The sequence below is a fragment of the Diospyros lotus genome, chromosome 15 (assembly GCF_014633365.1).
Source record: "Diospyros lotus cultivar Yz01 chromosome 15, ASM1463336v1, whole genome shotgun sequence".
In the NCBI taxonomy this organism is placed as follows: Eukaryota; Viridiplantae; Streptophyta; class Magnoliopsida; order Ericales; family Ebenaceae; genus Diospyros; species Diospyros lotus.
In genome coordinates, this window is record NC_068352.1 from 33815950 (window position 1) to 33829920 (window position 13971).

The 13971-nt window shown below is 36.0% G+C and overlaps 2 protein-coding genes across 18 annotated transcripts in view; one reads left to right on the top strand and one right to left on the bottom strand.

Moving 5' to 3' along the window:
• The window catches only part of LOC127791767 (choline transporter protein 1-like), a 55940-nt gene that overhangs the window by 20559 nt on the left and 21410 nt on the right, over positions 1 to 13971 (top strand). The window lies entirely within an intron of this gene.
• LOC127791768 (putative nuclear RNA export factor SDE5) overlaps positions 39 to 13971 on the bottom strand; it is a 52871-nt gene continuing 38938 nt past the window's right edge. For 3 of the 17 annotated variants that reach the window (XM_052321793.1, XM_052321794.1, XM_052321795.1), the window contains exons 8-12: positions 7924 to 7980; positions 1983 to 2050; positions 1820 to 1914; positions 1652 to 1722; positions 49 to 558 (exon numbers count right to left, since the gene is read on the bottom strand). In XM_052321793.1, the coding sequence (XP_052177753.1) occupies positions 442 to 558; positions 1652 to 1722; positions 1820 to 1914; positions 1983 to 2050; positions 7924 to 7980 (408 nt within the window). In that variant the 3' untranslated portion in view covers positions 49 to 441. Of the gene's footprint in view, positions 559 to 1651; positions 1723 to 1815; positions 1915 to 1982; positions 2051 to 7923; positions 7981 to 8132; positions 8219 to 9174; positions 9423 to 9527; positions 9590 to 13971 lie in introns of all 17 variants that reach the window. The other 14 variants (XM_052321798.1, XM_052321791.1, XM_052321796.1 and 11 more) reach the window with 14 other exon arrangements.

A 13971-nucleotide genomic window follows, 5' to 3' on the forward strand; every position in this document is an offset into this window, starting at 1 on the left:
AAGTATTGATCAAATTAACTAATATTAGTGGTTTCAAGGAACCTGTTTAAGGTTGATAGTCAATAACATGAATCCACAATAGTCGATAATATTATAAGAAACACCGGTCAAGACAATTACGATAGCAAGACAAAGGCTTAGCCTCCTCCAAAGTCTTTTGATATCTGATGTAAATTGACAACCCTAAGGAAGGCTTCATAGCCCAATTCTAAAGAGACCAACATCTAGATAGGCAATCTTCATGTAACATTTTGATCATTGAAAGTTTCAACAACCAAAGAGAGCTCCAGCAATCTATACTTTAATTTCTATGTTCAAATGGGCTCCAGGAAAGCAACAGGGGCCAAGCTCAATGGCTTCTCTTCCAGTTGATGACAAGACGGGTCACAAAAGTTTCAGATTACATTTAACCTCAAGTCATAAGTTGTATTAACTTGCCACTCATTTGTTGGCAAAACTCAAACATTTTGGGTCAATCTCATCTAGTTTGATCACTATTGTTTGACCATTGTTTTCCTCACTCCATTTGATGGATTCTCCATCCAGAAGCTTCGTAACCTGAAATCAGAAAATTCATAACATGCATAATTTTTTTGTCCTTTTCTCGAGAAAGACTAAACACAAAGAATCACACAGATGCCTAAATGAAACTACATGGCACAGAACTGAAATAGAGTTGCTATCGCCATGGTTTGACAAGTGTCACTACTCCAATCGTTTGGAAGTCTAACTAGTGGATTGTCTAGTAATATTCGTGTTTGTTGTGTAAATATTTTAATTAGAGAGTCATGTAAGACTAAGTGGAAAATATTTTACCTAGTCTGTCATATATCTCCTATTCAAGCATTAGGACTACAATGTACGCACACAAAACGTGAGTACTATAATACTATTTAAAAATAACTGTATGCGAAAACACGAAGATACATTCAGCCAAAAGCACACACAAAGAGTCCCTTCTTTTTTCTGCTTAGAGAACTTTTTTTTTATTTAGTCATACTTTCACGGGAAAACATTAATTACAGATTTGGAGGTACTTATCTGGAAGAAAAGACTACCAAGAAACCACCCATCAGATGTGATGAATTGTGAAGCATCATGAAATTGGGGAAAAAATCAAGAAGTAGATCTCTAAGTTGCAGGGCAGCTTTTGGAGGGGAATGGAATGCTGACAATTTGCCACAGGCGACATACCATTGACTTCAACAACCCGGAAAAAAACACTTAAAAATAATATATTTAAAATTCTTTTAACTAATGTCAGCCTCTTTTCTTTATTATTCTTCACATATATGGAGAAGTGGAAAAAAAAGGCTGCATGGGCCTTGAAAGCATTCAGTCTATCATGTCGCACTTTTAGAGAGAGAACTTAACAGTAATGTTTTTCCAAACTTCTTAAAATTTTGCTAGTTTAATTTCGTTATATTTCCATTTTGATATTCAGAACAAAATATAAAAGCATACAACAACAAAATTAAATGTTATGCAAAACAGGCCCATGCTGAAGAAAGGTACGCATTTGTCATGGCGGAAAAAAACATGGTCATTGCTTTGTATTTTCTGAAAGATTGCAGGCTACACAAATCTTTCCAATGACTAATAATTTTGCAGTTATAGGGAAACAAACATAATATAGTTAGTGGGGCCTCACCAGTCGTTTCCGCCGTGCTGCTTTTGTATCCTCAACGCCAGTACCTACTATGACTTTTAGATATTGAATTGCTGACAGAAAGCGAGAAGTGAAAAACGTATTATGTAACTTCACTCAGTTGGTCAGTTGAAGAACAGATAGACTCGGGGGGTGGGGGGAATGACCTACTTGGGATGCCAGAAAGAGAAGTTAAATGAAGTCTTAAAAGGCGCATTGCTTCTTTTGGTTCATATTCATGCAGGTCAAGGGACATTTCCTCCTCTCTGCAACCAGAATTCAATGCGTATACTGAGTACTTACAAGTAGAATGTAATAAAATACACAATGTTACCTTGCTTCAAGAAACTTCTGAGTAGATTTTTCATCTGCTTCGCACGCCTTTATCTTGAAGAAATGACCCTGCAAACACCCCATCCAATATGAAGTGATTCAGTAGATCAATGAAAACTACCGTATCTTTCCTCCATTAGCAGCTAGAATTAAATACACAAGTCTTCTAGTTCAATACAAACTTATCTCCTAATTTACAGCTACTAGATAAACTCCTAAATTCACAAGATTACAAGATAAAATAACTTTAACTAATCTACAAATAATATACAAGATATACATCAGCTTGAGGATAGTTCTCCCGAATTATCCTCCTCTCATCTCATCCATGGAATATCTTCTTAATCCTTTAGGATTGGCCACATCTTTATCCTTCAACACAATACACACACAAACACATAAAAAAATATGTAATCAAGTTAGTAATAAAACTGCATGATAAGGGTTTGTCAATGTTTCACAAACTATGAATGTCTGGCCATTCAAATCAGTTTATTTGAAGACCCATCATATTATGATATTGTTACAACTCTCGGGTAGAACTCACTCTCAAAAGCTAGTTGTTAAGGAAAGGGTGTCCAAGAGGTTATAAATCTCACACCAGAAGCTTGAACTTCCAATGTGAGACAAGTCTCATGTCCTACAGTGGACCATAACATATCATCACACTCCGCAACCCGATGCCCACAACAGCAGGCTGTGCACTAGCCACTACTAGTTCCAGGCGAACACTGCAATGCCGGCGTCACCTCCGTCTCTGCTCGCTTACACTGGGAGTCATGGGGCCAACTCTGATACCACTGTTACAACTCTCGGGTAGAACTCACCCTCAAAAACTAGCTGTTAAGGAAAGGGTGCTCAAGAGGTTATAAATCTCACATCAGGAACTTGAACTTCTAATGTGAGATAAGTCTCATATCCTACAGTGGATCATAACATATTATTACGCTCCGCAGCCCGATGCCCACGACGATAGGCTGTGCACTAGCCACTGCTATTCCCGGGCGAACACTGCAATGCCGGCGCCACCTCCATCTCTGCTCGCTTGCACTGGGAGTCGGTCAACTCTGATACCACTGTTACAACCCTCGAGTAGAACTCACCCTCCTCAAAAGCTAGCTGTTAAGGGGAGGGTGCCCAAGAGGTTATAAATCCTACACTAGGAACCTGAACTTCCAATGTGGGACAAGTCCCATACCCTACAGTGGACCATAACAGATATTTTATTTGCCTATTATTTACTGGCTGCATCTCCCTCCAGTGGTTATATACACTGCCACTGTTTACTAAGCAGCTTTCAAACAATGTTAGCTGTCTGCTTGCATGTTATTAAATTAAAGAAATTATACCAATAAACGATTCCATTTTTTACTCTAGAATCGATAGGTAGACAAGTTAAAAAGTAGGGGTATCCATGTGTTGAGTTGGTTCGGGTTTTCTAGTAATTCAAACCAGAACCGATCTTGATTAAGTCATAAATCAAGACCCAGAACTGAAACAATCACTAAATAAAACCAAGCCAACCAACTTGATAAAAGTCAAATTGGTTTGGTTTGATTCTCAATTTTATATTACATATAATAATCTCAAATTTTGATTATTATATTTTGGGGAAAAAATATACTCAACACTAGTTATACAACAGTTTACTAAGTTAAAGCTATAATGGACCCAGTTTACTAATAGTCAACACGACGACTATGGAAGATATACTCTATTACTATTTACTAGGTTACTAACTGCTTACTGCTATTATATTATTATTATGCAATATGTATTATATTTTTTTCTATTTATATATATATATATATATAATTTCAAGGACCTGAAGAGGTAGACCTAGAACTGAGCCAATTTCAATTAGGTCAAAAAAAAAAAAAAAAGACCCAAGACCAAACTGAACTATAAAACAATGAACCAAAACATACCAAAGGCATTGGTTCGATGTGGTTCTTGAATCTACCCAAACCCATCCCTTTTAAAAAGCATGAAAAATGCATACTTACCCTCCAGGGTTTTCAATTGACATAGTCTAATAATAACTAGATCTGTAAATCTAACCACATATAGAGCATCCAAATGACAATAAGGGAAGCATGGCATTTTGGAGGACAGCACCTACGACCAAAAGGGTATGGATCAGAAATCTACTTTTTTTTTTTTTGGGCAGGGAACAGGGTTCTGGATCCTAAAAGGTCAAAACTGATGCACAAAGCGTTGGAGATATGTGTGCGCTTCAAAAATTGGCTTTGGCTGGATGTAAGAGACTGAGGACAATAGTCACAATAAATTGAGCGAGCAAATGAATTAGGGACTTCACATAGTGAATGCCCCCTTTTTGTGGATGTAAAGAAGTCTCCCTATAAGCCTAACACAGTCAAATTTTAGCAGAATTTTTCACATCTGCTGGCTGCAATCCTTGCTTCCAGCAATGCAGCAGTCAATTTCTCTACAATTTAGACCTAATTTCAATCACATATTTTAATCTTAAGTTAAGTTAAAGTTTAGAGACATGTCCTAGAACAAAAATCTGTAATTTAAACCTAAAGCCCAAATTAGACCTACAGCAACAAATGTTGCAGCTGTCTATCAGTCTTTGAACCCCTGACAAATTACTAACAATCCATCTTACAACCTTGAGGTAGCTCTCCAACAGCGCATAGCACATGCTGCCTTGTTCCAACTGTTAAGTAGCACAAAATACAAATGCATTGCAAAATGCTCCGTAGTGTGCAGCCCTAGCCATTAGGCTATTTGTGCCTCTATATGGTGCTAAAAAAATGCATTTCCTTAGGCCAAAGGATGAATCACACATATCTAAAGATGCACTAAGAATGCATAACCAAAATGTTCAGTTAGGTCCCCCAAAAAACCTAAACAAAGTGAGCATCCCTAGTGCAGAAATTCAGCCAGTCTTACTGCAGCAGTCTCTTGCCTCTAGCACTCTTGGTGGCATAATACCAACAATGACTTATACCCTTTTAGCAGCATGTGTTGCCAACATGTAGCCTATATACACCCTTGTTTCTCGATTCACCATGCAACATTAAGGTATGTATACTCATTGGAATACATGCTTATCACAACTAAAACACATACCAAAAATATAACACTTGAAATATATATGTATACAAAATTGAATTAGTCAAGACTTAGTTTTTGTGCTTACATCTTAATCCTAATAGAGTTGGGAAATAACCTATAAGAATGCATGTAATATTTCAATTCAGCAAGATTGTATTGTGTGAGTTGTGATTTTTTTAATCTTTTCTGATGCATGGAGTAGCATTAGAGAGAGATTCTTGTATTCTTACTGGTTTCTCTTCAGAAAGCAAAAACCTAACTTATCAAGCCGTAATCATCCCATATCAATTGTCTTCATTCACTGCGATCTCATGAAGTGTGTCCATATGAAGGAGTTAGAACTTTTCTCATCATTCCCTCACTAGATTTGTCTATATTATTCTTTTGCACAGATTTGTATTGTCAATGTGATTTTTAGAAGTCAAATGACATTATGAAAGCTGTGCCACTAACCCTGATTGGTTAGGATAAGGTGTAATTGATGATAGTGATTATGATGTCTCTTGAGATCTTGCCTTAAAATTGGTTGTCTCCAGAAACTTATCAACTACTTGCTGCAATTCCAGGGACCAATCATGTCCTATGTTAAGCAAACCTGCACCTCTTTCCCTTTTGTAATATGACAAACCTCACCAACCTACAAGCTTTCCATAGCTTTATTACACCAGCAAAGTGATATGAAGCAGCACCTTCAGACCTCCATAGTTCTACTATTTCAGCCAAATATTCTGACATGTTTGATACTCCAAAACAGGACATACTAGGCCAAACTTCCAAATAGCAGAGATATAAGAGTTTTCTAACATCACAACCTCCAGAAATCTAGAACTAAAAAATTCAACCAGCAATAAAAGTTCTCAATAATTGGAGTCAGGACCAAAGAGAACCATATATAACTAACGACAGCAGTAACTGGGTGGATATCTCATATTCACCATAATCCACTTAACATCAATCTAAAAACGACAAACTAGGGAGAAGAAAATGGATTATCTTTGTGGCCAAAACTCAATCAGACCACCAGCTTGGCAGCAAAATTATATTATTAGCTAGCCAACCCAAAGATTAGTCAAGTTATAACTGGAAAATGAATTAATTGTGGAACTTGAGTATTAAGATCAGTGTTGTTGAATATTGATTCAAAGTTGCTGATTTAGTGGGTTGATTGGGTCAAAATTCTGTTTACTGATTTAGTGGGTTAAGATAATTTCGTTATTTTTTAAATTTAAGTCCAGCAGTAAATCCTATTTTCTTGTTATTCAGTTGACATGTATTGCCTATTTAAAGACATGATGATGTGAATAAAAATAATGAGATTACAGCCTTCACATTCATGTTTTTCTTTCTGCAGCTTTTGTTCGTTAACTTCATAGCTACCAATGTCTCTAAAATTCCAACAGTGGTATCAAAGCATTCAATGATTTTAAGGGGTCTGTGAGAGAGAACCCATCAACGCCTTCTTTATTTCTATGGCTTCCACCAACACATCATCTCTTTCACCACCAGTTTTTGATGGAGAAAATTATCAAGTATAGGTTGTCAAAATGAAAGCTCATTTGAGAGGTCTCAGTTTATGGCAGTGGGTCAAAAGTGAAAGGGAGATACCTCCGCTTGGCAACAATCCTACGCTCAATCAAATCGGAGCTCATGAAGAAGCAGAAGCTAAAGCTCTGAGGGCTTTATCTCAATTACACGTTGCTGTCTCCGAATCAATTTTCTCAAGAATCATGGCTTGTGAAACGGCTAAGGTAGCATGGGATGTATTGAAAGAGCTATATCAAGGGAATGCTAGAACGAAGAGAATACAAGTGTTGAATCTCAAAAGAATTTTTGAGATTCTTAGAATGAATGAAAAGGATACAATCCAAGAGTTCTCTGAAAAACTAATGACGGTGGTAAATAAAATTAGACTTATGGGAGAAGAGCTACCTGACAGCAGGATCGTAGAGAAAGTCTTGATAAGCCTACCTAAGAGGTTTGAGGCAAAAATCTCCTCCCTCAAAGATTCAAGGGACATTAGCCAAATTACATTGGCAGAATTAATCGGAGCCTTGCAAGCTCAGGAGCAAAGAAGGATTATGAGAAGTGAAGAAAGTGAAAAGACGATGGAGGGAGCTTATCTTGCCAAGAGTTCATCGTCAAAGAAGAAAGGAAAAATTCCAGAATGTGACCATTGCAAAAAGCCTGGTCATGAAAAGAAAGATTGTTGGCACAAGGGGAAGCCTCAATGCTTCCAGTGTAAAAGATTTGGGCATTTGAAAAAGGATTGCAGATTTAACATGAAAGAACAAGCAAATACAGTGAAGGCAGCTGAAGGGGCAATTGAAGAGGAAACGCTCTTCTAGTTGGTGAGAAGTGCACCAAGAAGAATTTTTTGGAGAGAAGTGCTCCAAGAAACTGAATTGAGTTTTTTTTAACATTTGAAGGAAGTATTGATTGTGATGAGAAGTGCATCAAGAAGTGAAGAGAAGTGCTTCACAATTGGGAAGAAATTTGGAGAGAAGTGCTCCATAAAAAGTTGAAGTTTTGCAACTTTGAATTAAGGAAGAATGTTGAATATTGATTCAAAGTTGCTGATTTAGTGGGTTGATTAGGTCAAAATTCTATTTATTGATTTAGTGGGTTGAGATAATTTCATTATTTTTTAAATTTAAGTCCAGCAGTAAATCCTATTTTCTTGTTATTCAGTTGACATGTATTGCCTATTTAAAGGTATGATGATATGAATAAAAACAATGAGGTTACAGCCTTCACATTCATGTTTTTCTTTCTGCAGCTTTTGTTCGTTAACTTCATGCCTACCAATGTCTCTAAAATTCCAACTGCTCAGTCTAGGAAAGTAAAAAAGAAAAGCATACCTCTTCAAGAAGTTTGTGTGCTCGTGCATGTTCCCCCTTGCCAAATGCATCAACAGCCTGTCAAGGAACTAAAAACTATCAGATCTTAAATAATATAATTCCAATGATGATTCCGAAATTCCCAGTCCATGGGAAGTGGAGAATTGCACTGAAGAACAGAATATTACAATTCATGTCTGTGCTAAAATAATTCTAAATTAAGAACTTACAGCTTTATAGTATTCTTTCATTATCATCCAATATTCCTTTACAGCTTTGCGCAGGACCTGATAGCTATCATTGTCATCTTCATTTTCTGTACACAATAGTATATGCATGTATCAGAAAGCACCAATTTCAGGAGGGAAAATCTCAAAGAGCTGAGAAATATAGAACATAACAGCAAAGTGATGCAAAAGTTGTGCAGAATCACTTCCAAGGCACATTGATATAACTATTACCATTAAGTGCAATTTAATCATTCAGCAGCAAGAATCACTTCCAGGATACGTTAATATAACTATTAGCAATCAGTGCAGTTTAATCATTCAGCACTCAGATGTACATCTGTCAGAGCTTACTGATTTAAAAATAGCTAGGTAGTTATTTTTCTCTCTAAGTTATATTGAAGGGGAGGGAGGAAACTGTACAATGGTAAGAGTAGACAAGATGATAGCCACTCCCAGAGGAACAATTTACTGAAGATTGAGAGAATCAAATTCTAAAAAAGCATGGATTTGGCCAAAATACCAGATATTTCAAAGATATTAATCATTTCCTATGGATCTTTTTGACATTGCACAAACATCATAAATGAACTTGATGGTCTTTGTTCATTTATAATAAGAATGTTTTTGATAGGATTCATCTAGATCAATAACTGCCATACATAGCTATTGAAGTTTCAAATGTGGACATTATTGGCTGGACAAAACAGCAGATGACGGAGCATAATTTACTTTTCATTCAGAAAGCTTTTAATCAGAGGAAAAAATTTGCAAGGCTTGTCTTTAAAACTTTTATTGCTATGAGTTTCTTGATATGTTTTAAAAGAAGAAGAAAGAAAGTGAAGAGCCTGTTCCAAAAGTCTAATCAACATGTGCATGAAACTTTATGCCTACAACTAGATATATCAGAATCCCAAGACAGGCAGAAAAGTCCTAAGAATGAGTGGATAAGGATTGTATCATCTGTAATTTTCAGCAACCTCTAAGAATAGCTTCAAGGAGAAACATATCCTTTAATATAACTCTAAAATGCACACTGCCTTACCATTCCCAGTCACAAGCAATTTTGCAACAGTGGTGTTACATTCAGTTGCAGCTTCACTTAATGGTTCAACTACAACCCGACTGGAGCCTCTTGATACTCTAAAGCCTTTCGCAGGGATAGTTCTTTTTGGTGCTTCTTCAGATCTTGCAGGAACATTGAACAATGCTTCTAACACCTCCCTCTGGAGATCATATCTGTCTTTGTTTCTATTGGGAGATTTATTTCTAGGCATTAATCTATCTTTACTGCTGCATTAATAGTACATTTGAGTAATTCATTTAGAAGAGAATTTTATTTTCAGTAAAATATAGATCCAAAACTAAAGTGAGTATTACATTGAAAAGAAAAATTACCTTCTGGATGAATTTACGTATTGTGGTTTTTTGTCAAATGAAAGACACTCTGGATCTGTAGGCTGTTCCCAGATAAGAAAGAAGAACAAATATGAATTGATGTTTAATATTGGATTCAATATCAAGGTTTAGATTGAAAATAACTTACCAATATAATATTACAAGCATAAAAGTGGCTAGACCAAATTGCATACTTTGTAAACAATAATAACTTTATTATAAAATTGCACTAGGCAATAATGCAATTTTTTGTTATCAAGTAATAGGAAACAGGGCACAGATACAACAACATATCAAGCCTTTCAAGTCAGAGGCAAACATTTTTCCGTCTTTAAAAGCCTGATTACTACGTTACCCAGTCTGAACTTTAATCAACCAATGTATTATTGGGAAAAATTAAATTTAAAAGAAACATGTTGAGTAAGTTAAATGTAATTTGTTCTACATACTTCATTCAGCATCAATAGAATACAGAAAACCTTAACATAGTTTGTTATAAATTGGGAGCACTGGCAACCTTTAATCCTCTCAAGAAACCGATCACACGCCCCTTAAAATCACTCACAACTTACTAGCCAACCACCACAACATTAACAGTCAATAAAAGAACAGAAATCAAAGTATAAACAGAACAAGAAATGAAACATTCAAACCACATGAGGAGACAGAATTTTATCCTGGTTCATGCCATGTGAATGGCACTACATCCAGCCTTGAAACCACCACCGAGCAACCTTCTTTATTGATGGATAACAACAGGTCTTTCCCTCTTTCTCTCTCCCACGATACAAGCCTTCCCAAGAATGAACAAGACTATTCTAACTCACAACTTTCTCACTCTCTAGGCTCTCGTAAAAACAGAAATAGTATATGCGCTTTTCTCTCCCTCAGCCCCCCTCCCCTATTCATAGAACATAGGGTAATATTTCCTAAGGCTGATTATGACATTCCTGGATTTTCCCTCCACTAATAACTAATATTACAAGAGAGCCATCCGCCTATCAACTAACCCATAACCGCATACAAAACACTGCATATTAACCTATCACTACCTTGAGACAATCTTCAACATAGTTCCTTTGACTAATTTGGGCTTGGTTACATAACAACAACAACAACAACATATCCAGCCTTTATTCCACTATGTGGGGTCGGCTACATGAATTCTAGACTTCCATGTATTTCTGTCTTTTGTCATATCCTCATTTAGATCCATATATTTCATATCAAATTTTAATGTCTCTCCCAAAATCTTCTTGGATCTACCTCTACCTCTTTTTGTGACTAATTGTTCCATTTCATCAACTCTCCTCACAGGAGCGTCTCTTAGTCTCCTTCTCACATGACCAAACCATCTTAGTCTAGTCTCTCTCATCTTCTCCTCAATTGGCACTACTCCTACCTTATTAGGAATAACTTCATTTCTAATTTTATCCTTTCTTGTATGTCCGCACATCCATCTTAACATCCTCATCTCCGCTACACTCGTCTTTTGCTCATGCTGGTATTTGATTGCCCAACATTCTGAGCCATACAGCAAGACTGGTCTTATAGCTGTCCTATAAAATTTTCCTTCCAATTTTAATGGGATTTTACCATCACATAACGCCCCCGATGCATGTAATGGGATTTTAGCCAACCTGACTTAATTCTATGTGCGACATCCTCGTGGATTTCTCCATCTTTTTGAAATCACTGATCTCAAATATCGAAAATGGTCTTTTCTTTGTAAGATTTGGTCTTCTAATTTTATTATAACATCATCCATTCTTGCATTTTTACTAAATTTGCATTCCATATATTTTGTTTTCTTTCTACTTAATTTAAATCCCTTAGATTCTAAATTGTTTCTCCACAACTCAAGCTTAGTGTTCACTCCTTCTTTTGTTTCATCCACCAACACTATGTCGTCTGCAAATAGCATACACCATGGCACATCTGTCTGAATATCTTTAGTGAGTTCATTCATTACTAGGGCAAATAAGTATGGACTTAGTGCAGAACCTTGATGCAGTCCTATTGTAGTTGTAAATGGTTCAGTATCCCCTCCGCATGTTCTGACCCTTGTCTCTACACCATGATACATGTCCTTAAGGGCTTGTATATAGGCTATTTTGACTCCTTTTTTCTCTAAAACCCTCCATAATACTTCTCTAGGGACCCTATCATAGGCCTTTTCTAGATCTATAAACACCATATGTAAGTCCTTCTGATGATCTCGATACCTTTCCATTAAACGCCTCAGTAAATATATAGCTTCCATTGTTGACCTACCAGGCATGAAACCAAACTGATTTTCTGACACCTTTGTTTCCTTTCTGAGCCTCTGCTCTATTACTCTCTCCCAGAGTTTCATGGTATGACTCATTAACTTAATTCCTCTATAATTTTCACAATTTTGAACATCTCCTTTGTTCTTATATATAGGAACCAAAGTACTCTTCCTCCACTCATCTGGCATCTTTTTTGATTTAAGGATGGCGTTAAATAGTTGCGTTAGCCAGGAGATGCCCTCTTCTCCCATGCATTTCCATGCTTCTATTGGTATATTATCTGGTCCCACTGCCTTATGATTTTTCATCTTTTTATATAAAATGATCATTAAATCATTTTATATAACCAGACTCAGTATTTTAGGGCAATTGATTTTGTTAAATTCTAGGCCAGCTTATTTATTCTCACAAGATCATACATTTCCACCATGACCTTTTATCCCCATAGCACCGTCAACTTGAAGCATGCCCCTTCTTATCCACAGTTTGACAACTCATTATCTAGCTAACTCCTCTAGTTTTCTCCTTGAATTTGAGTAATGACACCTCTAAATTATTCCCGATTATACTTCATTTGAAATTACATATGCATTTTTGCTATCCAAATTGAACTCTTTTTTCCAACTTAATTAGCTAATATGATGAAATGAATTTCACAACCACGATATAAAATGACTTTTTTCTACTTTTTTCTATTTCTGTAATTATTATGCAGCCTAATTGGGAGGTCAAAGAATCAAAAACACAGAAATGAATGAAGGACTGTTCAATCCATTTTAAAGAATTTCTAGAACATCAATAAACTATTACATCTAAGCCCCCAACATACTAAAGACATAAAGTAAATAACAGTACAAATATAATTCTCAATTGTTGTAGAAATGATTGCACTGAAATCAATTAGATGCTAAATAATCAAAGCAAAGAACTATAATTAATTTGCTTCATACACATGGATACTTCGCCATCCTATTTTGCATTGAAACATACATTCATAAAACAGAAAACCTCAAAACATAATCATAGCAACATACATTAGGTATCTCCAATACACAAAGCTGCCAGCTTTACAATAGCCGGGATGGGGTTATTTTTGTATGCAGTCTTGCCTTTGCTTTGCAGAGAGACTGTTTTCACAACTTGAACCCATCACCTTCCAATCACAAAGGGATAACCTTCCTGGTGCTACTAAAGCTCACCCTCGTGATCATAGCAGCATACAAATATCAAAAATAACAACCTGAAATTTTACAAGCAAACTGCTAATTCTGCTGTGAGCATTTCTGGTTTTGGATTTCTCAGATTATATGTCTATACATACACACACACACACACATATATATATAGAGAGAGAGAGAGAGAATTACTTGATCGTTAAGTAATAGTTTGATGAAGGAAATGGAGATGTCAAGTTTAGAGGTGATTGATTTCAAGAAGAGGTGTTCAAATAAAGAATCAAGAAGAGCATATGAAGTTGACAATTTAACTGAATGTAACCCAACATGTGCTAACAACCAAATAATTCAGGATGTAACCATACAATAATAGCACCAAATAATGCAGGTGCGAATTATGTATTTATAATCACTTGCTATGATGAAAATAGTTTGAATAATACAAATACTACATGATTTCAGAATTTCCATGTACTAATCTAAATCACCTTTGCATTGCATAAAAATCAGTTCATATTAACAGTTGTTGATAGTAGACCCCAGAACTAGAATAAGACTGAAGATACAGAAACAGGGACAATTAAATACAAATTCAAGAAATCCTTAATCCAATTTGTTCAAAGAAACTCTCCTGAATGATTTAGGTGCAAATAGAACATAAATATCTCAAATGACCATGTTTAAAACATCAATCACCAATTATCAGGCATTCCAAGTGAGATCAAGGCTTGTGATTGTTGTTGTTGCAATTCTTTATCATTGCACACTGTAGAAAGGAAGAAATGGTATATGCAGTGCCAAAAAATCAACTGATCCCCATTCAAATTCTTCCAATCTTCAAATGTAAATTATATACGGTAGCACCTGGTACTCATATTCTATAAGAACCATACTTTACCTTTTGAGTATCCATGCATAAAACATCATCAGACTTCTTCAAAGTGGATGCTGAAAGGTCCAGAAGCTTTTCCATGCTCTGCAAAAATCACCAGAAAA